At 38.3% G+C, this 24,983-nt stretch overlaps 2 protein-coding genes across 5 annotated transcripts; both read left to right on the top strand.

Moving 5' to 3' along the window:
• Positions 1–337: 337 nt before the first annotated feature.
• alox5a (arachidonate 5-lipoxygenase a) lies at positions 338–11,279 on the top strand. Its single transcript, XM_027026971.2, has 14 exons — positions 338–533; positions 1,042–1,240; positions 1,341–1,422; positions 1,815–1,937; positions 2,891–2,997; positions 3,287–3,459; positions 3,563–3,709; positions 4,118–4,321; positions 4,441–4,527; positions 4,795–4,973; positions 5,097–5,218; positions 9,786–9,886; positions 9,994–10,164; positions 10,297–11,279. The coding sequence occupies exons 1-14, from the start codon at positions 384–386 to the stop codon at positions 10,474–10,476; spliced, it is 2,025 nt and encodes a 674-aa protein (XP_026882772.1). The 5' UTR covers positions 338–383; the 3' UTR covers positions 10,477–11,279.
• Positions 11,280–11,788: 509 nt separating this feature from the next.
• washc2c (WASH complex subunit 2C) lies at positions 11,789–24,983 on the top strand. 4 transcript variants are annotated; one of them, XM_035531752.1, is made up of 31 exons: positions 11,789–11,926; positions 12,825–12,962; positions 13,137–13,301; positions 13,499–13,567; positions 13,743–13,916; positions 14,008–14,101; positions 14,200–14,261; positions 14,459–14,512; positions 14,740–14,832; positions 15,289–15,376; positions 15,545–15,610; positions 15,870–16,009; positions 16,178–16,247; positions 17,696–17,746; positions 17,837–18,019; positions 18,156–18,307; positions 18,467–18,574; positions 18,707–18,805; positions 18,910–19,026; positions 19,134–19,235; positions 19,424–19,596; positions 19,908–20,019; positions 20,629–20,850; positions 21,065–21,253; positions 21,352–21,480; positions 21,631–21,732; positions 22,290–22,346; positions 22,815–23,021; positions 23,266–23,862; positions 24,076–24,250; positions 24,327–24,983. In XM_035531752.1, exons 2-31 carry the CDS (start codon positions 12,834–12,836, stop codon positions 24,464–24,466), a joined length of 4,119 nt encoding a protein of 1,372 aa, XP_035387645.1. In that variant the 5' UTR covers positions 11,789–11,926; positions 12,825–12,833; the 3' UTR covers positions 24,467–24,983. The 4 variants fall into 4 exon arrangements, with proteins under 4 accessions (XP_035387645.1, XP_035387646.1, XP_035387644.1 ...); XM_035531753.1 differs by having other exon boundaries at positions 14,737–14,832; positions 17,870–18,019; XM_035531751.1 differs by having other exon boundaries at positions 14,737–14,832.

The raw sequence follows: 24,983 nt of genomic DNA, 5'->3' as shown, positions 1-24,983 counted from the left end.
TATCAGTGAGGTTCAGCAGCTAACACTGTGTTATAGATTCGATAACTAGTAGTGATCAGATAATCATAGTGATCTCAAATAGATGATATGATATTTGTACAAATTTGTAAAATACATTTTTAAAAACCTTCTTTAACAAAAAGTCATCTAGAAGCTATACTTCCCTGTGACTGACCTTAAGGAAGTAACGATACACATTCACTATTATTTTCATGTGAGTAAGTAATGGGTGGAGCCTAGTCTCTAAAAGTGTGTGTTGCGTTTGCATGTTCTATCTGGATAGATCAAGGCTGTATGGTTGAAATGTGAAAGGGGAAATACATTCTTTGAGAGGCAGCAGAGGTTAACAGTGGAAGCACATCTCTTTGTCATATACGAGCACCATGCCTAGCTACACAGTGACCGTCGCAACAGGCACCCAGTGGTTTGCAGGGACTGATGATTACATCTACATGACTCTCGTGGGGACAGAGGGTAGCAGTGAGAGAACTCTGCTGGATAAACCCCTGTATAACGACTTTGAAAGAGGAGCGGTAAGATCTCTTAAAAATTGTGAGTTGCAGGGACTTTTCTTTGGTGGTATGAAGACAGAAGGAGATTCCTAAATACTGCTGGCAAAATACATGTTGCTCTTCATCTACATTCATCTACTTCATCATATTCTGTCCATTACCACTTGATGCTCCTGGAAAGGACAGATAGTCCTTTAGTTTAGAACACACTAAATGTTGAGTTATGTTATTGATTTTCACTTCAGGAAAAATAAATGAATAAGTAATAGATCTTTTTTTTTTAATGTAAAAATAGGTGAATGCAAAAGGGAGATAAATATGCAATAAACAAATGAATAAAAAACATTAGTTTATATATGCATGATATATTTAACAGTAGCAAATAAACTATTTTTTTTCATACATCACATATTAGGTAGTATATTTTCTCAAAAAGGAGAATAATTTGTTAATAATTTTAATAATTGTATAAAGAATTAAACTTGCCTTGAATTATTTAGCTAATGCCTTTCAACGTTTCTAATCCAAGGTGGACTCATATGCTGTCAGTGTGGAGGAGAACCTGGGTGACATTGAATTGGTGAAGATTGAAAAGATGAAATACTGGGTGCATGATGACTGGTACTGTAAATATATTGCAGTGAAGACCCCCTCTGGAGATTATATTGAGTTTCCATGCTTTCGCTGGGTAGTCGATGATAAAGAAGTGATCCTTCGAGATGGTAGAGGTAGAGTCTTTTTGCTTTATCTGATTCATGCCACTTGCTAAACTGTTTTGTATTCTTATGACAGTTTCATGACAGTGTGCTTCCTCTGTGTGTTTTGTAGCACACTTGCCACAGGATGATAAAACTAGGGTGGCGAAACAGCACAGGCGCAAAGAGCTGGAAATACGTCAAAAGACTTACAGGTCTGATCTAAAAGTGCCAAACACATAACACCCATAAACTAAAGTAATAATCTTAAATTACATGCTTAAATTACATGTACTAAACACCAAATATTACTTTTATTCCAGTGTTTGTCCAAAATCATTCACTTTATTCCAACTTCATTTATAGTCAGAACTATGCAAAATAAATAATAAAATTAGAACAGATTAAACAGTTACATTTGAGCAATTTTTTGAAGTACATGAAATTATCTTATATGTTCAGCATTTAAGATACTGTGATCTTATTACTGGATAATTTGCACTCCAATTCTCCTTTTTTGGTGCTATGCTATGCCTATTCTTTCAATGATTTTGTCAATAGTTTAGCACAGATAATAGCAACTAGGATCTAATGTTTCTTGTTAAAGATGGAAGGAGTGGCATCCAGGCTTCCCGATGAGCATCGATGCGCTAAGCCATAAAGATCTACCTCGAGATATCCAGTTTGACAGTGAGAAAGGAGTGGATTTCGCTCTCAACTACACTAAAGCGTGAGTGATACATGAATGTGTGATGGCATGAATACATTTCATAGTTACAGATTAACATCTACAGCCATAGAACTCACACCCCTGGACTTTCCAACAGGACAGTTATTGTACTGTTAGCTCTAGCCACATTTGCATGTAATTCACTCTAAAGCTGAATACAAATACTGTCACTATGTTGTCACTCATGCCTTGTTTCCTGCCTGTGACATTTAAGAAACTAAAATGTCATAAGAATCTAAGATTTAAGGAGAAATCAGGGGTGGCTAAATCAGGAAAAGACTGCCAGAACTAATGGGGTGGGGCATTAAGAAACAGGAGCTGGCTTCCAAAAGCATGTACTGCCTAAAAATCCATGGACATGTTCAAACCCATTCTGGACCCTGTTTCTAAAAAAATGTGCAACTATAATGATAGGCAGGGAGCATATAAACCTATGTTGTTAAAGTGCTCCTGTAATCTCTGATAACCTTAGCAATGGGTGTCCATAGCTGCCATATATAATTTGAATCCTGGTTTTTGTTTCTTGAATTAGAATTAGTACCAGGGCTAATCCCCCTCATTTTCAGATTTGAGATTACTTTCACATTGACTTTACACTGTAAATGTATGCATGAGTTATTTATTATTGAGAATCCTATCTTGCAGCTGCAGCATGACTTTGAGAAAGATGAAGGGCTAAAATGGCCATATAAAGTAAATAGTCTATGTGGTGCACAGAGTGGTTTTCTGTCTGAGTACATATCTTTGCCTTATGTCTAATAATTTAGAATACAGTTAGAATCAATATAATGGAAATGCAGGAAGTAGCTCATAAACCATGGTTTCTGAACAATTAGGCTCAAATAACTTGTAAATCCACTAAAATCATTCTTTTCATTGGGATGTTTTTCATTTATACAGTAATTACATTTGAATGAACAAATGAACTAACGTGGCCTTTCTTCTTCTTTCAGAATAGAGAACCTGTGTATTAACCAGTTCATGCACATGTTTCAGTCCTCCTGGGGAGAATTTGCAGATTTTGAGAGAATATTTGTAAGAATCAAGAATACAATCTCAGGTACAGGTTGACTCTTCCATCTGTATAATGTTTGAATCTTCCTCTAAAGCCCTAATACTCAGTTCTTATTCCCGGAAGTAATTGTTCAGTGGTTACAAAAATGTGGCCTACAATGATTAACAAGGCTCTACTGCTTAATACTGAAAGCCAAGAGCTGATTCACTATCACATCATGTCAGTGTTAAGGAGTGGTAAAATCATGAGTGTGTCATTACCATTAAAAAAAGAAGATAAACTGCATGTCTAACAAAAGGTAACTTATGGCTATGGTCATTTTCCTTGTGGGCAGAGTACGTGATGCAGCACTGGAAGGAAGACTTTATGTTTGGATACCAGTTCTTAAATGGCTGTAACCCTGTAATAATCCAGAAGTGTACAAACATTCCCAGTAAGTTTCCAGTCATACATGAAATGGTAGCCGACTGCTTGGAAAGAGACCTCACCTTGGAGGAGGAACTTAAGGTAAGTAACTTGGTAACTTCTAATGTAGCTCTATGATGCATGACTAAACACTATCACCATAACCTGTTTCTAACAGCCCAAGCATTTGATTTGTGGTCTACAGGAAGGAAACTTGTACATAGCAGACTATGCAATAATGGAGGATGTAACACCTAATGCTACAGATCCATGTACTATGCAATATTTGGCTTCACCCATTTGCCTGCTGTACAAGAACAGCCAGAATAAAATTCTTCCGATTGCCATACAGGTATATATAGCTTATATACTTTGTACAATATTCAAAACATTCCTCCTAGAATTTCCATCTGAATCAGATCATTTCATTTAATGCAACAGTGTAATTCAAATGTAATTCACCACTACAAATCTACTACAAATGATATTTATAAGTCCAATTTTAACCAAGTAAATAGAATCAACATAATAAACATAATGGAATATTCATACATTTAAAAAAATCTGAGAAAACCTTGTCCCCAAAAACGGATACAGGTGTGCCTCCTTTTAGCATATTAATTTACATGTAGGGTTACTTTTTAAAGGTCAAATATTGTAACATGTATACCATAGCTCAATTTAATGGATAGTAGTATTTTACTTCTAATTTCCAGAGTTTGATGATATTGGCATAATATGTTTTAAAATGTTTTAAAAGCTGAGTCAAACCCCAGGGGAAGACAGCCCAATCTTTCTTCCCAGTGATGATGAATATGACTGGCTGCTAGCCAAGATCTGGGTGAGGTCTGCAGACTTTCATGTACACCAAACTGTGACACACCTTCTCAAGACCCATCTAATATCTGAGGTATTTGCCATCGCCATGTACAGACAGCTGCCTGCTGTCCATCCAGTGTACAAGGTGTGTATATTTCTTTTTCTTCATCATACATTACAAAAAAGTGCTTTAAAATGTTTCACATCACAATGCATATATTTTGTGAAGAGTGACAGCATTTTATACATGGTCTGAACCTCCAGTTGCTTGTACCACATGTTCGTTTCACAATTGCAATCAACACCAAAGCACGAGAGCAGCTTATTTGTGAATGTGGCATCTTTGACAAGGTAAGATGAGAATCTTTAGTAATCTTGTTAGTGTTCTCTTAGACTGTACTAAAAATGTAGCGTATAACTCTGCTTTTGCTGAATCTCTGCTTTTACTTATTGAAGTCTTATTTAATAAAGTAAACCTAATCCTTACTATTTAAACTATAATTATAATGTTAATTATAGTGTACCTAATTTATGTTTTTTGTTTGTTTGTTTATTTGGGTTTGTGTGTGTGTGTGTGTGTGTGTGTGTGTGTGTGTGTGTGTGTGTGTGTGTGTGTAGGCTAATGGAACAGGTGGAGGTGGACATGTACAGCTGGTCCAGAAGGCCATGAAGACATTTACTTACAAGTCGCTGTGCTTTCCTGAGGCCATAAAGGATCGTGGCATGGACAGCCAGGAAGATCTGCCATACTATTACTACAGAGATGATGGCATTAAAGTATGGGAAATTGTCAAAAGGTAGCCAAAGAAGTTTGCTGGGTATACCTGAAAATTAAATAACAAGTCCTCTAATGCAAATCGATCAAAATATCTGTTATTTGATTTATTGTTACACTTAGGATACTTTATGTTTCTTGCTAGTTTTGTGACAGATGTGGTGAACATCTACTATGACAGTGATGAAACGTTGCAGAGAGATGAAGAGATACAAGCATTCGTCAAGGATGTCTGCAGCTTTGGAATGCAGGATTTGGACTACTGTGGTGAGAACAAATGTGTCACAGTATTGTTAATATTGTTAAAAATATTACACTGTTAGTAAGGAGCTCATCTTTTTCAAAAAATTGTCTAAATAGCCCTGCCCCTGAATGACCCTGGTTTATTTCTATACTCTGTGTTATCCTATTCCTATATGCTTGGTGCATAATGAAAGAAAGATGGCCCCTAGGTCTACTTTCTCAATGCAGAAAGTAAATTTAGCTAAGCCAAAAATGTTAGAGATCTTGGTGACTCAACAATTTCCTGAGTTTCACAATGCAAGAACTAGAGAAAAAAAAATGTTCCTAACAGATTATATTAGACTTCCCTGTCTCTGACCAGTCATAGGCCTAACTGAAGACACTGTGAAAGCACATTGGCTTCTACACATTGGCTTCAAAGGCCTATTAAACGATCCCCATCAATTACATGCCATTATTATTTCTTTAGTGACAAATACATACAGATTAAGGAAAAACAATGCTATTGTAACAGTGAGCGGTGAGGAGGCGGACGCATGTACGGAGGAGAGCAAGATTTATTATGGGCAAATCCAAAATCAGAGTCGTTGTAGTAGTCCAGGGTCATAGAGCCAACACGGAGTTCACAAGAATACATGATCAACCAAAACACATGAAAGCAAACAGGGGAAGCAGGCTATAACAGATATGAGGAAGAACTCAGAGACTAACAAAAACAAAGGCTAGGAAAAACAGATGGGCTTTCTAACATCCAAACATTCAATACAACTACAAAAAACACAACCATTCACATAAACGCAATGAAGTAAACAATGAACAGCCAAGACCAAGGCCACAAGACAGGGTTTGAATACATGAACTAAATGAGGGACAGGTGTGGAAAATCAAGCGAGGGGTGGAGAAAACTAAACTATGGCATGGAACTAAAATACACAAGACAGGGTAAGCTGGGAGGGACTAATCATGACAGCTATGAAATATTTCATATCACAAAACATAAATTGTGAAAAGTGACAGCATTTTATACATGGTCTGACTCTCCAGTTGCTTGTACCATATTATTGTTTCATAATTGAAATCAAAACCTGAGTTCCACAATGCAGGAATTCCAGAAAAAAAAAAGTTCCTAACAGACTAAATTAGGCTTTTTATAGGCTCTCATAAGTCCTCGCAACCATCCTGGAGCCCGATCCAGTGAGTGAATGTAATGAAGAGAAGTCAAATCCTGAAAAATGTCCTTAAGCTCAATGCTAGGATCAACAGTAGAGCATCAGTCAGGGCCTATTATTGAAAGGTTCCACTTCAGCTGGACAGTATATAGTCTAAAGCCAGTTGTATTTGCGTGATCATAATTTTGTGTCATGACAGGGCAATGACACCGAGAGTAAAGGTACAAACTGGATTTAGTGGTTGCTTCATCCATGGGAACAGATGGGTCATCCATGCTTTCCCTAGGTAGTAACTGATTGGGGTCAGTATGCTTGTTAATGATAGAAAAGTAATGATAGAAAGGTTAATGATAGAAAAATAGCTATGAGTAGAGAGTATGCCATTATAAATGGTTGATGGGTCAGCAGCCAATGGGGTCAATGGGGTGTCAGTATGCTGATTGGAAATTTGGTAGTGAACCATGAGTCACCACGTGCCATTAGTCTTGCGAACTGTCCAATGTGGGTTGTTAGATAAACTGTGTGTTTTATCAAGAATGCCTCTTTTTTCAAGCTGGTCTATAACAGGTTTAATACCCTGTAATTCCTCCCCATTGATTGGATATTACTTCATTCGTGAAGGGGGGCAACCTGTAAAAAGAACTGGCTCTATGTCTAGAAGACCACAGTCATTTTTATTTGCAGACCAGATTGGGTGATCAGCAAAATCAGATTGCTTCAGAGAGACATTACTCCAAACACAGGAATCAGCAATGACAGTGAACAGTTCAGAGAGCTCAAAGATTAATTCCAAAGATGTTTTCCCATCAAAAATTCATATAAAAAGAATTTACATCCTAAGCAAACATCAAGTGGATCAGCTTGAATGAGAAAAACAGTGGCATTACCCACCCCTCAGCAATAACAAATTTATGTTAATGACACTCCTTAGGCTGCTCAACTTTACTCTGATAAAGTATTGATTTGAGCTCCTGTATCAATCAGAAAGAAACATACTGTTCTCCTTTTTACAAATAAAAAAAGAGATCATTTTCATATTTACTGAAGTGGCAAGGCAAACTAGTTTAACAGGGGGAAGGAAATGTTCCTTGCACTGCTGTGGAAATGGCAGAAATCTATTACTCAAAAAACTCCCCTTATGAACCTTCTTTAGAGACATTGGATTTTTCCTTGTGGCCTTGGTCAGCTTTCTTTTTATGATATTCTCTGTCCCAGTGACCTATTTTGTGACAGTAGTAGTAACACTCAAAGACATTAATATTGCTGGATGCCTTTCTCTTATTATCTGGTTGCATGATGCCTGTAATCGAACTGCATCAGTATCGCAACAATATTAGGAGAAATCAATCACAAATCCAAATTTTCTCCAATTTTTCTCCAGTTTTCACAAGTTTCACAAGGCCTGATTAAATCTGGTTTCAATGACTCAATCAGCTGCACAAAATGCAGCCCATATTCAGAGTTATCAGTGTTTTCGCTAGTGAGATTGCCAAAGCCAGATTGATGCAAAAGGTTTTGTTTAAACCAATCACAAAAATCAGCAACTGTCTCATCCTTTTATTTATACATTTAGTGACCTTCTAGTCAGTAACTCTCTGATATTTGTGAATGATCCACTTATTAAAAGCTTCCCTGCCATCATCAGTGTGTGTACCAGCAGCACCCAAACCTTCAAATACTGTAGCAGCTAGCTTCTTGCCATCTGACACATTAATTACTTGACTTGCTATAGTGATGCATCCTTAGGGTGTAGCGAATACAGTTTTATTCTTTGCATAAGATCAATGAATTCAAGCTTCAGTTCTTTGGGATGGTTGAATTCCTGGGAAATGTCCCACGTCTACCTTAAATTCCTTGATCTCATCTTTGTTATTCCCACCTCAGTAGCTACTAGAGTCAGCGGGTGCATTAGTTCTCACACAATTGTAGATGCCTTAGCATCATTAGCCTCTGATTTACTACCATTTCCAGCTTTCTCTGAAAGAATACAATAATCAGAGGGTTACATTCCAATTTGGGCCATTGGAGTCACATCCTTGGTGTAACATAGATTCCCTGACAGAGGGACTACAGGTTGAGGTCCTGTCTGTTGCCCTGACTTAAGGTGGTCTCTGTCTTGCTCACAGTCACTAAGTTTCTGTTCACATTTATTTAATGACCTCTCAAGCCTCTGTCATGTTTTCTAAGCATTTGAAGCAGATGTTTCATGTTTTTTACATTCTTCGGTTACTCTGGCATTTTGTCTGACTAATCCAGCAATTTGCTCTTCTTGCTGAGAGGAGTTAGACTTCCAGTAGAGCTTAATCATGAGTAAGCATTCTTCAAAAGAATTATGCTTGATGGCATACCACTAAGCCATTTACACTCATCTAGTCCATGGTCTATCGGTGGGAAAATGTGTGGAGAAAAAAATATTTTGTTTTCTTTTGCTGATGGAGGTTTTACCTCTTTCAATTGCAACTCAGTCCACTCAGACACCTCCATACCTCCTTTAACTAAAGTGCTGCTTTTAAAATTAGGTTCAGGCTCAGGTTTCCAGGAATCTTTCAGTAAATTCACTGGCACTTGCCCATCAGTAGTCACAGTGATGTAACAGGATCTCACACAGCAACAGCAACAAAATTCCAAAACAATTGGTCTTCCTTCAATCCCCGAGAGGGTATCCCTTGGACTGACTCTGACTTTTTTGTCTTACAACGAACAAAACCCAGCCGATTCCTCTTGGTTCAGAATAATGGCATTATTTACCTAAGCAGTGTCAGTATGCCATTCCAGGTTTTAGAGCAAACTGTTAGAAATTTGGCAATGAAGAGTCAGTACTGTGCTGATCTTCATCTTGTAGAGGTTTATTTGCACATGTGGATTATCTTCTGATCTGTTTCTTTAACATGAGGATGACGGTTATAGTCTAACATCAAACAGTCTAACAACACAGAAGTGAACTCACACTTAAGAAGGAGAGAGAGGAGCTGGAAGAAAGAACAGAGGGAGGATAGATAGGGAGAGGGGTTGGATGAGACTTTGAAGGCCTCAACTCAGAGCATGTTATCACCTCCTGACCTTGGTGCCTGCTTTCAGAGAGGCGCAAGGCATAGAAAACAGAGACTTAGATGTACTTAATATAAATCTTAGTTGTAAATCTATCAAATGTAACATAAAACAGAGTGAGAAACTATCACGACTGAAACAAGCATATAAGATATACAAGAGGGGTAAATACAAAGAATCCAGTAATATTTTGAAGAAAGATTTTGCTACATAAGATAAAACATGTCAGAACATTTTTGTTTAGAAGGCATGACAGAGGTGATTTTTTTAAACTCCATTCATTTTTCCAATTGACAAAAAAAAAATTTAGACTCAGAATATAGGCTTATGGATAGAATGATGACATGACTTAATTGCTCTATTATTTTTTGCAGCATTTCCTAAATCACTGCAGACTCGAGAGCAGCTGGTGGAGTACCTGACAGTTGTAATCTTTACTGCCTCAGCACAACATGCTGCCATTAACTTTGGACAAGTAAAGATGGACACTCACACACTCCCTCTTTTTCAAAATCCATATCTAATTTTGAACATCAGTACTTAAAAGCTAAATGCATGATCAAAAATTACAAACTGTTCCAGTTTGACTGGTGTTCATGGATTCCAAATGCTCCACCCACCATGCGGAAGCCTCCTCCCACTAAGAAGGGCCAGGTGGATGTAAAGTTCATAGTGGAAAGTCTGCCTGACCGCGGCCGCTCCTGCTGGCACCTCGGAGCAGTGTGGGCCCTCAGTCAGTTCCAGGAGAATGAGGTGAGTTCATTGGTCAGCCTAACTGGAATCTTCCAACTGAGACTGATTTTTGGAAAAAATGTGAGAAGACTAAAAAATTGTTGGAAAAAAATTTAATTGATGGTACCATTACTAAACAAGTTTTCTTTACAGTTATTCTTAGGCATGTATCCTGATGAACAGTTCACTGAGAAATCAGTTAAGAATGCAGTGGAGACTTTCCAGAAAAAATTGTCAGAGGTGTCTAAATTAATCAAGAGTCGCAATGAGGGGAAGAAATTACCCTATTACTATCTGTCTCCAGACAGAATTCCAAACAGTGTGGCAGTTTGAGTGTGGAAATTGACTTTCTCATTAATTCAGATAATTTGGATCAAGATCAGAAGATTTGGATTCTTTTTTACATTCTTTTGTGGTTCTATTTTTCCTCTGAAATAGAATTTGTAGCATAGAATTTTGTATTTTATTAGTTATCCTGTAGTTGTTACTCTTCTTACATTTTAAATGTACATTTATAGTACTCAGCAGATGCTCTTATCCAGAGAGACTTACAAAAGTTTCTTATTGTCTACTCAGAATGCTATCTTAAGTGAGATTAAGAGGTGCAATATGACACGATACTTTAAAATGAAGACAATTCAAGTGCATTTACTATACATTTCAGTACAAAAACATCATTTCAAATGCAAATATAGGTACATTTAATAGGTGTATGATTAGGTTACATTCAAGTGTTTTGCAAAGAGATGAGACTTCAGTCTGCTTTTTAACACACTGGAGGACAGCCATTGGGAGTTCATTCCACCACCTGGGTGGCAGGACCAAGAAGAGTCAAGCTGGTCAAGCTGAACTTGAAGGGCTTATGGTGTTTTCACCAATGCCATCAAGTAGGAAGGTGCAGTTTCAATTTTCGCTTTGTGAACAAGCATCAGTGCTTTAAATCTGATATGAGCAGCTACAGAACTTGTTTTTTTACATTTATTTTGGTTTTAAGTTGTCTAGTTATTTTTGCTTTTCCACTTTTGTGATGAAAATATCAAATAAATATTAATTTCTAATTTTCCTTAATGTATTTTGCATTTTTTGCAAATACATGTGATTACTGTTGCCAAGTTTTCAATATTCGTGTAAATAAAATCTCTCCAAACTTTTCCCAATATCTATTCCAATACATCATTTGAGTCTTTATTATTATTATTATTATTATTATTATTATTATTATTATTATTATTATTATTATTATTATTATATGCACCCAGTTGGATCTCACCCGGAGCGCTATTGGCACATTTTAAGAGCGGGTGCTCGGCATTTATGAAACTGTTTCTCAAATCTAAGATTAACATCAGAAATGCCACACCATTTTCTACCAGGATTCGGAACCGTTTTATTGTGGGGTTGACCATACACCGGAAGGAATACAATAAATAGCCTCTATTTCTACCTCGTCTTTGGTTATTTAATTATAAAAAGAAGATGACTGGCAGTGGTTTGTATTTAAAGCACGATCCCACCACCACTTCTGGCGGACTGATTAATTGCGGAGATTTTGCTTCTACCGGCGATCATTAGAAATTGAGGCTATGAACCAGCCAGCTAGATAGCTAACGCACACGACAGTCAGGTGACCATGGAGTCAGCTGACTCCATGCAGACGGGACATGGCCGAACAGACGGAATACTAATGAGGAGACGGGGAACCACAAACTGCCTTTCAGCCCAAACCTTGTTGGATTAATGACTTCTGTGAAAAGATCAACGTGGGCATAAGAATTTATTTAAGGTATCTACAAATTAATATATATATATATATAGGGAGAATTAGAATCCAAAAGAATGAGATACAGTACCCTTTATGCAGTACCTAAAGGTGGTAACCTACCTAGCTAGCCTGGTCTAGCCTGGCACGCACGAAAACAAGTTGATCTAAGAGCACGATACTGCTAAATATCACTAGTAAGCTATCTAAATACAGCAAAAACATTACATTAGCTATCAAATGGAGAGTTTCGCAAAACCTCTGGTTTGGATGAAGTCACATGGTTATATAGTTAGACAGCTAACGTTATAGAAATAGGAGTTTTAGACATCAGCAACAAGCTGCATGGCTAACTAGCTATCTAGCTAGCTAAGTAACAAATAGATCGACAATTTGATAGTAGCAGTGCATGCTATCTTATGTGTAGAGAAGCTCTCAAGTGGTAGGCTGCATTATCTGTGTCTAAAACGTTTATTAGCCAAACTCATTAATCATCAGGCTAGAAATTATGCATCTAGCCATCTTAGCTAGCGTTAGTTTAGTTGTCGAATATGGTTTTGTCAGGTCATTTGAGGTATGAAGATAACTGATCACAGGTACACGTATCATGAAGATTTACATGTTGAATGTCATGTTCAACTTTCACCGTAGTTTCACAGTCACCAATAATGTTGATTCTGTAATCTGTATGGTCTAATCTTCAGTTTTGATGGGCATTTCACATGTTTAAAAAGGCCATATATTTTGTAACTAGTTTTTTGGCTGTTTGCAAAATGTGCGAAACTGGTTTGCACGTAGAGAAATCTAAATAGTTGTGTTGCTTGCAACAAGAGATATTGAATCCAGTTAACTAATTTGCTGGGTCATTTTCGGTTTATCTAATTGTGCTGTCTTTGTAATGTGTACTGTGTTGTTGTAACAGATAACCATTATGGCTGACCATATGGAGAATGGCCCCAGCAGTTACAATGGTGGTGCCGAGCAGATGTGGGAGAGACCATGGACCTTGGACGAGATGCGGAAAACCAGCACAAATTGGTCTTTAGCAGCAGATTCTGGGGTGCGCTGTTAGTAATAGAAGAGGTTTTAGTGTGAAGTTACTTGTCATCAGAGTATCAGTTCACTTAATTTTGCCTGCCCCATCCAGAAATATGAACTGGAATTGGGGGACTGGCAGAATGGGGAACCTTTGAGAAATCTTATTGAAAACTTTTTTTTTTTCTTTTCCCCACAGCTTTTTCTCTGCTTGCAAGACTTCTCTCAGAGGATGTTGTCCAAGACACATGAGATTGAAAAGCAGTTGGATGGTCTCATTCGTGATACTAAAGCAACTGACAGCTGCTTACACACAGTCTTTAATGACTTTCTTATGCTTTCTAATACACAGTTCATAGAAAATGTACGTCTGCAAAGATCAGTGTTCAGTTTGAATTAATTTTTAGTATTAAAAATGTATCAACTGTTTTGAAACCTCACAAGTTTCTCCTTCATCACTCACCTTCCTGGTTAATGGTATTCTTAAAGTTTATATTGTAACAGTATTGAGATTTGGATTGGTAAATATATATATATTTTTATTTTATTTTTTTTTTAAAGAGAGTTTATGATGATGAAGTTGAGGAACCTATTCCAAAGCCATATACCCAGGAGAAACAACCTGAACAGGTGTGCTGTCTGTTGATTTTTATTTAAAAAATATATATATTTAATGATGTGTTTTTAATATTTTCTCTTGTACCGGCCAGATTTTGGTAAATCAAGACTGGAGCTTTGTCCTAGAATTAATCATTTTCACTTTATCTATTACTGTACACTTTATCTATTTTCTGTGTACCCAAAGGAAAAGACAAAAGAACAGAAAGAAGCGGAGCTTATACCCAAAGTGCAAGAGGCTGTAAACTATGGTCTGAAGGTTCTGGACTCTGCCTTTGAACAGCTGGACATTAAAGCAGGGAACTCTGACTCTGAGGATGAAGAGGCAGCAGATAGAGTGGAGCCCATCCTAGAACCAAAGGTGTGGTATGATGGTGCACATTTTATTACATTGATTGGCTGTTCATACTTTTAGAGTTGGCTTTTAGTATTTTTTTCCACTTTGTTAATAGGATCTGTATGTAGACAGACCATTGCCATACTTGATTGGGTCCCAAGCTTTCATGGAGCAGGATGATGTTGGCCTGGGGGATCTCTCCAGCGATGGTGGAGTACCCATTTTTGCCTGCATATACATCTACACAGTGCTCTCTAAATTGATCCTTACTTGAAATTTGGTCTAATTTATCTTTTCTTCATTGCAGAAATGTCCATTGACAGTGATAGGGAGAGTGTCATTGAGAGTGAAGAGGGGAAAGATGGGGAGGTAAATTGCATATAATAGCCATTTTGTATTTTTGTATTTTTATATTGTTTAGATTTCTAGCTGAACATAGCTTGGCCAAGTGTGGTATGGTATATTTACTTTTTGCTAATTTTTGCATTTGTATATCTGCCAATACAAATTAAGTTGTATTATGTAATGTGATATTTGTAATCCTTACTTGGGTTTTAAATCAATAGCACTCGGATGAGGACTTTGACCACGAGAAAGAAGGGCAGGGAAGCTTGAAGAAAGTAAGTACCCATGAAAATAACATATTAGTTTATACCAAATTGCAGAAAAGGTTTATGTATTCAGTGCATCACTTCTAATACAGTCTTGTTTCAAGGCTGTTAAGAAAAAATATTGGAGAAAATGTGTGCATTGGTTTTCTTTTAAGAAGAAGTGGTAATGACTGCATCTGCACATTGCTGAATTAGCTGTTTTATTTTTATTTTTATTCTTTTTTTTTTTTCAGCAGAAGCCATCCCTTGTCAGTTATGATGATGAGGAAGAGGATGAAGATTCAGATATATTTGGAGAATCTGACAAGGATGAAGATGAGCTCAGAAGGGTTAATAATTTGTACTTTTCTATTCTTACAATACATTTTGAGTCGTGGAATATCTAAAAAGGTGACTGGTATCAGGCACTTCAGGATGATTAATTGGATTAATTGGAACAGTCTGCCCGTCTATCAAATCATCTATCAAGTGTTGGATGAATTAAGATTTTTTTACATTTAGGATGCTTATCAGTGAATTTGTTTGCTAAGAAGCAGAGCAAACAATTACTGTTAAGAGATCTCACTTCATTTTTTGACATAAACTGACTGAACGATGACATATAGATGTCTTTGACAGAAATATGTTGGCTAGAAAGACTTTGCTTAATAAATTGGCCCTTCGTCGTCAAAGGTTAACTATTTAAAAAAAATAGTATGTTAAATAGTATATTAAAATTATGTGAACCATAAAGCTCATGATGATATTGCTAGCAAAGGTATGTCATCTCTTTGTCTTTGTTTCAGGATGAGGTAGGTCCAGCATCATTTGCTGATGAACTGGCTGCCAGAATCAAAGGAGATACAACAGTCAAGCCAGAGGCAGACAGCACATGTAGGTTCACTCTTGTTTTCTCTGTTAAAGACCCTAGGAATGATGGGTGTTTCCCTGTCATTCTGTCTATAAGACCAAGTGCACTTTGCATCAACCTATGTCATGCATATTATTCAGTTTCATTTATTTTTTAGCTTGAATTTGAATGTTTTGCTTTTGTTGTTCCAGCATTGTCATCTGGCCCATCTGGCAGCAAGAAGAAGATTAAAGCAAAGAAGCCTACAAAGGCTAGGGGTACGAATAACTGCCTTTATCCAGCATGGTGGAGATTACCATGCTCCATACCCAACTGCTTACTGTTGTTTATTTCATAAACAAGCACATGAATGCCAGTGACTGTCATTTGTGGCTAAGTTGTACCAGCTTCTGAGAAGAAACATGTATTATGCATGACTTGCTGCCTTTCTTCAAAACTTGTTAGTTGCATGGATGAATCAAGATCTTGTTCAGATATTGTGGGTTCAGAGTTTTACATCTGCTGCATTTCTTTCAGTGGAGGAAGTTGATGATGATGATGATGATGATGATGATGATATGTTCAATCCTCCAAAAATGGAGGAAGATGAATATTCTCCATTTGGGGGAAAGGGAGGCCTTTTCAGTGGAGGTAAAGGGTTGTTTGATGATGATGAGGTAAGTGGTCATAAGTTATGTGTTTCATTGGTTGCAATGACTACTTAAAATGGTCTGACTACAGAAAGTTATGCTAAAAGTATTTAATACAAATAAAATTAAGTTATGCCAGCAAGAAAATGAAAACAGAACAGGCATTTAGATTTTGTGTTGTTTTATATTCCAAAGGGTGATCTGTTTTCTGAGGCATCTAAAAATGAGCAAATTGAGAAGGTATCAACACTACCACAAAAGACAGGTACCACATACAGCCTGAATGTGTGTGTGTGTGTGTGTGTGTGTGTGTGTGTGTGTGTGTGTGTGTGTGTGTGTGTGTGTGTGTGTGTGTGTGTGTGTGTGTGTGTGTGTGTGTGTGTGTGTGTGTGTGTGTGTGTGTGTGTGTGTGAGACACACACACACAGCCTGGCCAGAAAAAAGGTCACACACTCTAATATTTTTGTTGGACGGCCTTTAGCTTTGATTACGGAACACATTCGCTGTGGTATCGTTTCCACAAGCTTCTGCAGTGTCACAACATTTATTTCTGTCCAGAGTTGCATTAATTTTCCACCAAGATCTTTTATTGATGATGGGAGATTTGGACCACTGCGCAGAGTCTTCTCCAGCACATCCCAAAGATTCTCAATGGGGTTCAGGTCTGGACTCTGGTGGCCAATCCATGTGTGAAAATGATGTTTCATGCTCCCTGAACCACTCTTTCACAATTCAAGCCCAATGGATCCTGGCATTGTCATCTTGGAATATGCCCGTGCCATTAGAGAAGAAAAAAATCCATTGATGGAATAACCTGGTCGTTCAGTATATTTAGTTAGTCAGCTGACCTCATTCTTTGGGCACATAACTTTGCTGAACCTAGACCTGATCAACTGCAGCAACCCCAGATCATAGCACTGCCCCCACAGGCTTGTACGGCACTAGGCATGATGGGTGCATCACTTCAGCCACCTCTCTTCTTACCCTGATGCACCTATCACTCTGGAAGAGGGTAAATCTGGACTCATCAGACCACATGACCTTCTTCCATTGCTCCAGAGTCTAATCTTTATGCTCCCTAGCAAATTTAAGCTGTTTTTGCCGGTTGGCCTCACTGACAAGTGGTTTTCTTATGGCTACACAGCTGTTTAGTCCCAATCCCTTGCGTTCTCTTCGCATTGTGCATGTAGAAATGCTCTTACTGTCACTATTCAACATATCCCTGAATTCTACTGTTGTTTTTCTACGATTTGATTTCAGCACACGTTTAAGTGATCACGATAATTTAAGATTTTTTTTTCCGACCACATTCCTTCCTCGAAGATGATGCTTCCCCACTGTCCATCCACTTTTTAATAATGCGTTGGACAGTTCTTAACCCGATTTTAGTAGTTTCAGCAATTTCCTTAGATATTTTCTCTGCTTGATTCATGCCAATAATTTGAGCCTTCTGAAACAGATTAACATCTTTTCCACGACCACAGGATGTGTCTTTTGACATGGTTGTTTAACAAATGAGAAACTACTCATTGCATCAGTTAGGGTTAAATAACTTAGTAATTATCCAATGGGAGGCTCTTGCCTATTTGCTTAGTTAAATCCAGGTGGTGACTGTTTTTTGGTGCGTGCGTGCGCGCATGTGTGTGCGCTGCATGTGTGCGTGTGGACATTTAACCTGTTAACAATCATTGTCCTCATGGTTTTGTTTTGTAGAGCATGGCAAATCTAAGAAAATACCTATAGGTGCAGTATCCATTTTTCCAGGTAAATGCATTTATCACTTTTAGAGCATTTCATATAATTTCATTGTTTTTTCAGCTTTTAATTGGAGGAGTATTTGTTTTCTTTTGTCAGAAAACACTCTCTTTGGTTCTGAAAACACTTTAGATTCATTGGAGAACAAAAAGAATGACAGTCCAGTCAAACCCAAAGTGCAGGCAGCTCCAAAACAGGCATCCCTAGTAGGGGGTCTCTTTGATGATAACGATGAAGACAATGATATTTTCAGTGGGAAGACCCTTAAAACACCCACTCCCGGTGAGTCTGGAGTCCTGCAACTGTGAGTTATTTCTAGCACTGTGAGTTTCTGAGTCTTGTCACAGGAATAATGTGTCTGTTTACTTGGCAGTAAACTGTATATGCTGTCATAAAGGGTATAACTTTGTATACTTAGGTGGACAGGAAAAAATCAAACCGAAGAAAAGTGTGGACCTGTTTGGAGGTGATGATGGAGACATTTTCAGTGCAACTTCTCTTGCTGGTGTTTCTCAACAAAGCAAGAAAAATGTGGAGACAGAGGAGGCTGTACAGCCTCTTGAGAAGAAGGTAGTTTTCCTTCTCTAAGATTGACAGAAAAGCCGTATTTCCCTTTGTTTTGATTAGTTGTCACACGATTGTCATTTATTCAGTACAAAAATGACTTACTACCTTCAACAACAACTATGACATGATGGACACTGTCTAGTCATGTGTGCTTGCATGCAGTTACCTGGTGCCACCTCAGTGTTTGGGCTTGGTACGAAGAACATTCTGGTGGAAGGGCTGAAGAAACGCAGACCTTCAACAAATGAGGAGTCAGAGAAATCTGAGGAAGTATGAACCCATTTATCCTTCTTTCCTTTTCTTATCTCTCTCCCTCATATGCTGTTGTGCCATTTTATTTTTATTGATTTTATTTATTTATTTATTTATTTATTTATTTATTTATTTTTATTATTTTTTAAGAGTATACCCAAGCCTGATGTGGACAAACCTTCAGCAGCTATGAAACCAGCAGAGAAATCCCAGAGCAGGAGTCTGTTCTCTGATGATGAAGACTCACAAGTATGCTTGTATCCCTTTGTCACTGAGCCTAGAATCATGCTTCATCATGCTGAATTGCTTGACATAGAATTAGTGTTTTGCATTTCTGTTTTTTCATTTTAAAGATATTCCCCACAATACCAAAAAGTCATTCAAAGCCTGAAGCCCCCACCCGGAGCAAAGGGAGAAAGACTCTGCTCTCTATATTTAATGATGATGGTGATGATGATGATGATGAAGAGGTGAGCTTAAACAGGTTAAAACTTTTGAACTGACTAGTGGAGAAAAGGTACCCAGATAGATTATTATAGAAGCTTCTTTTTAAAACCCTAATTCCTTCATCATGCAGGATCTGTTTTCCTCTGTGCCAAAATCCAAATCAGTTAAGGTCAAAACAGCAGCACTTCAACCCAAGACAACTGTGCCAACTTCTCTTTTTAGTGATGATGAGGTATGAAGAAACCAAAAACCTGTTAACGGCTTGATGAAATGTATTTATCTTGTCAAAGTACCTATTCTGAATTGTGTGTTAGACTGTGTATATGCAGAATAAGATGATTAGGATTAGTAACTTAATTTACTCCAACTCAATATACATTATTTCCTTTGTGGGTTTTTTGGTTTGTGTTTTTGTATCAGGACCAATGGATGAGCTCCAAGCCCAGTACAGGCAAGCTGGACGTGAGGAGTGGTGGGATGAAGACCAGCACCAGTGCCCCCTCCAGGCTGCCCAGTGCCACATTACCACAGAAATCCATTCTGTTTGAAGACAATGATGACGATGATCTATTTGCAGCCACAAAGGAGTCAAGGTTTCTTTGAAAAAAGTATTTCTTTTAACAAGAACCATAAAATTCACATAAAATGGCATGAAACTAATTTCAAAGAGTAAACTTAACTATTCTCAAATTACACCAGTAGCATTGGGACATTTTTATGCTTACATTTAAGGCGACACTTACATTTAAGATGACACTTTTTATCCAAAACAATTTAGTTATGACAATACAGTTTGAGCAGTTAAGGGCCTTGCTCAGGAGACATGGCATTGGGGTAATGATGATGAAGAAGAATGCTTGAAAGTACCTGCACCTTCACAGTGGCTGGTCGTTTGTCCTTGCAGTCAGAAGAAGCCTCAGAGAGTGTCCCTCATGTTTGAGGATGAAGCTGATGAAGACAAAGGGTCACTCTTTGGTTTCCAGTCATCTCCAAACAAAACAGCAACTGGAGACAAAGTACGTTTTCGGAGTAAAAAGTCAGCATTACTTTTAATGCTGGGGGTTTTATTGGTTGTGCATTGGCTTAGTGATTCATGATTTATGACTTGTTCAAAAATTAGTCTTAGTGTTACTTGCATGTAACTTTCTATTCTTTCTTAGTTGTTGCTGTACATGTAAACTATAATAAGAGCAGGTATGCTAGGTATTACAACCAGTATGATATAAGGAAATTCCCATTCTTTCTCAAAAATAACGTAATAACACAGGTCATGTCAAATACCTGCAAATCATACATGTTAAAAACGTGTTTGTTTCACAGTGTTTGAAACGGTAATCATTTTTAAGTATGATGAAGCAAAAGAAGTGCAAAATCATTAGTTTCTGTCAGTCATTTTGGTGCATTGGTGACCAGATGTGGAGGCTGAACAAGTAGTTTTGACAATTTCAGTTCTGATCTCAGAGATGGGATTTTTGTTGTTGTTGTTGTTCAAAATGGCATAAAAATGAGCCTGTCTGTGTGGAATGTGCATAGGAGCTTTTGGTTAGAATCCAAGAACAGTGAGAAGTGTGGTAGACTGTGAACAGAGTGGTCAACTGAGAAGCACCCATCTATGTGTGTTTCAGAGGCCTGCTGATTCTTCTCTGGCTCCATCTTTGTTTGGTCCTGAGAAGACAGAGGAAGTAGTATCATCTCCAGTGAATGTAGCTGAGGAGAGGCGTTCTAATGAGATGCCTGTATCGGCTATGCCTTCCCCTGAGGAGGATAACAAGGCTAAGAAGCCCACTGGAGCTGTTGGTCTGTTTGGAGAAATTAATGTGCTAGGAGATGTAGAAGAAACCACAAAGGTGAGAACAGAATCTCGTGTTCTTTCTCAAATAAAATTTGCCAGTAGGTGTGTTTATGGTGTAGAACATTTCAAACACTTTAAAAAGTTACATCAGGGAGCCTTTTCTCATTAGAAACTGAATAACCACAGATTAATATAATAGCTGAAAATGTAACTACATTTTTGGGTGATATCCATGCCTGCTCTCTGGTGTGCCACAAAAACATCCCAAGAGTCCTTTGGAAGACTTTGGTGGTCTTGACTGGCAGAAGGAACCCCTGCCATCCATAGAGAACAAAGAAAAAAAGGCCAAGAAAACCACGCTCAGCCTCTTTGATGATGAGGACAAAGAGGAAAAGGAACCCGAAGGCACATCTACTGTTTCCCTTGCAACCCAGCCAATAGACAGAAACACATTAAAGGTTGGCTCTCAATTACCTAGAGGTGCGTGCGTGCGCGTGTGCGTGCGTGCGCGTGCGCGTGCGCGTGCACAATGTTGATTATGTTGGTTGTGTTTCAGGCTCAGGAGCAGAAATCACGTGTGAAGAGTACAGGTGTGTTTCAGGATGAGGAACTGCTCTTTAGCCAGACGCAGCAGAGAGACAACGATCCAGATGTCGACCTCTTTGCTACCTCTGCTAATCTCTCTGTGAGCTTAAGCAATAAGTACATTGTTATGCCCCAGTTACATTATGCATGTAGTTTCACAACAGTCCTCCTTTTGCAGTTAGTGGTGGTGATGATGATGATGATGTGTTTGTATGAGAGTTCATTTGAAATTAATCTCTTATGGTTCCAGGCACCTTTGACTAGCTCAGTGAAGCCAGTTGGTCCTACATTGTTTGGGGATGATGACAATGACGACAACTTGTTCAGCTCTACAAAGCCAAAAGTTCCTCCGGTACTTTTCTCATTCATCATTCACAGGAAATCTAGTCATGCAGGTGGGCAGGGTGAGGGGCACTGATGTGTGAGGTCATGCGGGTGGATAGGGTGAGGGGCACTCCTGAGAGAGCGAGAGAAGAGGAAAACGGGAGTGCATGTGACTTTCACAATATAAATGTGATTTCCACATGTAGAAAGTACTAGTGAAGCCCTAGTAAGCCTAAAAAAATGAACCTGACAAAGATTCAAGTACAGCACCCTCAGCTGACAATGCGGTATGGCTAATGGAAAGTTACCTTCTGTTTAGAAATGTGCTCAAGTCATTTTTCATTTGCTTTTGTGAATCATGTTTAAACAGCTTTTGAACATGTATAAACATTGTCCTTTAAAAAAGTTCATATGTGACTTGTACAACTTCTCTGTTAAGAAGGTGAATTTTTTTTTAAAATTGTTACACATATTCTGAGGACCTTTTTGAGAAGTATAACAAGACCTATAGTGATCAGAAACTTGTTCAGTTTTTGTTTTGTTTTTTTTTAAACTGAAGTGTAATCATTGTCATTAATTGCACAGAAACCTGCAAGCCCTGTAAAATCTAAAGAAACATCCTCAAGGATTGGAAAAATTCAAGTAAAGTTTAATTAATGATTCTCTATTTCTGTTGCTCTTTAAGAATAATTTCCAACATACCTTTTTTCTGCTGAATCCTTTACACACCTGGCTAAGTCAACTTCTTTTTAAAAGTTATTTCCATTTTCTTCAGATGTTGTCTCACTGAACACTTGATTATGCCTGAATTCTGCATGCATTCTTGCTTCAGTGGTTTCTTGCTGATGCTTTTATTCAACTTGATCTCTTCTTTCATATCTATGATATGTATTCAGATACAGTAAGGCACAAGAATGAAACCAGTCTACATTACACAATAGTCTGCAGTTCTAAACACTTTTCTCCAGTCTGTGTTTGGCATCAGAGTATCTGTTCAGTTTCCTGTAGTGCTTTTAAACTAATGCCAAAAAGCCCTGATGGGCCACTTTTGTGTTCAGTTTGTTGTGTGAATTTCATATCTGAGCTTTCGATTCCCGTCTGTGCCCTCAGGCCAGCTTGTCCATCAACCCCACGACCCTCTTGCCAGGGGCAGCGGCACGTGTCCCGGGGACAGGCGTCGTAGTCCCCGGATCGTCTAAAGCTGCATGGTTGGTGTCTGCTTCTGCAGGCACCCCTGATCCTCTGGCCCCCCCCAGTGAAGGAGGAGTGAGCTTTGATTGCCCAGCTCAAGTCACCACACTGCAGAATGCCAACAAGGTGGGTCAAGGTGAAGATGGGAAGGTGATGTTATGTGATTTGTACAGAACTATGGGGAAAATATGCTAACGGCCCCTTTAGCATAATCTAATTAATTATTGCATTGATGAAAGGGTTAGGCTGCTTCACTGTCCAAAACTCATATGACTTTTTTCCTGACTTGGAGAGGAATACTCTGGGTTTTTTTGTAGCCTGAAGGTGTTTTTTAAAGGCACTAACTTTCCCCTTGACCTTTTATGTGCAGGATCGCATTAAAGGCGCAACACGACGGCGACCCCAAACACGGGCAGCAAGGCACCTGGCAGCTCGGTGCTCAGAGGAGGTGCTCGGGGCCAGCCTGGAAGAAGATGCTGCTCCCCAGGTCCCTCCTGGTGCTGATGCAGCTTCACCACTGCCTCCCTTTAATCCTGTATCAGCCAGATCCTCTGCCCTCACCCTGCCTGTTACCACCATCGCCACAGTACCTGCATATAGACACTCTGGTGTGGCGGTCCGGCCAAAGAGGCCCATTACAGCTGAGGAAGACCTCTTTGCCTCTGAGGAACTATTTGTTTCCACTTCCCTCCCTAAACATTCTCCCCTGCTGCAACCCAAAGTAAAGCCCTCTGAGGTGGCTTCCGAACACACGTCCAAGAAAGACGTCAGCGATGCCGCAAAGAAAGACCCGGCCCTCTCCATCTTTAACGACCATGCCACAGTCAAGTCAAAAACAGTCAAGAAAGCCAAGGCTGTGCCTTTCCTTGATGATGAAGAAGATGAAGGTGATGCCGACATTTTCAGAATAGAAAAGAGAAAGGACTCCAAGACTCCAGCCAAAGAAACCAAACCAGACATTTTTCAGGTATCTTTTTTTTTTTTTTTTAATCCTGTTTCTGTAAGGTTTAATACTGATGTTTAGAATTGGTCCAGCTGAGTGGGTCCTTCTGAAGCTGAACCGGTTACGAAGAGTAGCAATCAAATATGTTTTTAATTAAGGCTGATGTTGCAGCCAGCAGTTTGTGCTATCCTAAGCCCAAGACTACATCACTGACCAAATCTAAAAATATCTTTATAGGATGCAAAGGAAACACCCTCCAAAGCTCTTAAAACAACTAAAGGAAGGTCCTTGGATGCAAGCTTGTTTAATGATGATGTTGACATTTTTGCTGATTTGACTCCCACAACAAAGCCAAAAGAGAAGAAAGTGAAAAAGAAAGTGGAGACTAAATCGATATTTGATGATGACATGGGTAAGTTATTACAGGGCAGACTAGTGCATATTAATCACTCTTTATAGATGTTCACTTCTGTATCTGTTCCTTACAGATGATATTTTCTCATCTGGAATAATGAAACCAGTGATTCCCTCTTCTAAGTCTAAGAAGCCTCCCCAGGAACCCAGCTCTACAGAGGAATCAGGCCACAGTATTTTTGATGATCCCCTTAATGTGTTTGGTGGAAACTAAGCCTATAAAATTCTCCATTTGTGTAATCATGTATAGAAATTTATCATACTTACAGAAACTAGAAGATACTGTATTAACAATGTTCATTGGTAATTTATAAATTCTGGAAAAATGTCCTTATAAAAGCTTTTTCTTTATCAAGTTTAACTTCTAGAAATTAATCTTTGATTAGTAGATTATAGAGCTACCATGAAATGCTATTTAGATTAATAATGGTTTGTTTTATTTAATTTTCAGTATAGCACTTTAAACATGATTGTCAATTGTGCATCCTATAAAATCAGACTTATTTGTGAAGGGATACATTCCTCTGATGTTCTCATGTGTATGGTTAATTTACATTCTTTCACATTACTGTGTGCCATACACCTCTTACAATTGTCAACATTAGAGCTCACTGTCTTTTGAAAGTTTTTATAAGTTGTTGTTGTTTTGGTTTTTTTGGGGGTTTTTTTGTGTTGCATGTGAATTTTTTGTAAGCTGAAGAAAATATATTTTATGACGTTTATAAGGAGTG

The sequence above is a fragment of the Electrophorus electricus genome, chromosome 11 (assembly GCF_013358815.1).
Source record: "Electrophorus electricus isolate fEleEle1 chromosome 11, fEleEle1.pri, whole genome shotgun sequence".
NCBI lineage: Eukaryota > Metazoa > Chordata > Actinopteri > Gymnotiformes > Gymnotidae > Electrophorus > Electrophorus electricus.
This window is presented reverse-complemented; position numbering and strand designations above follow the sequence as displayed.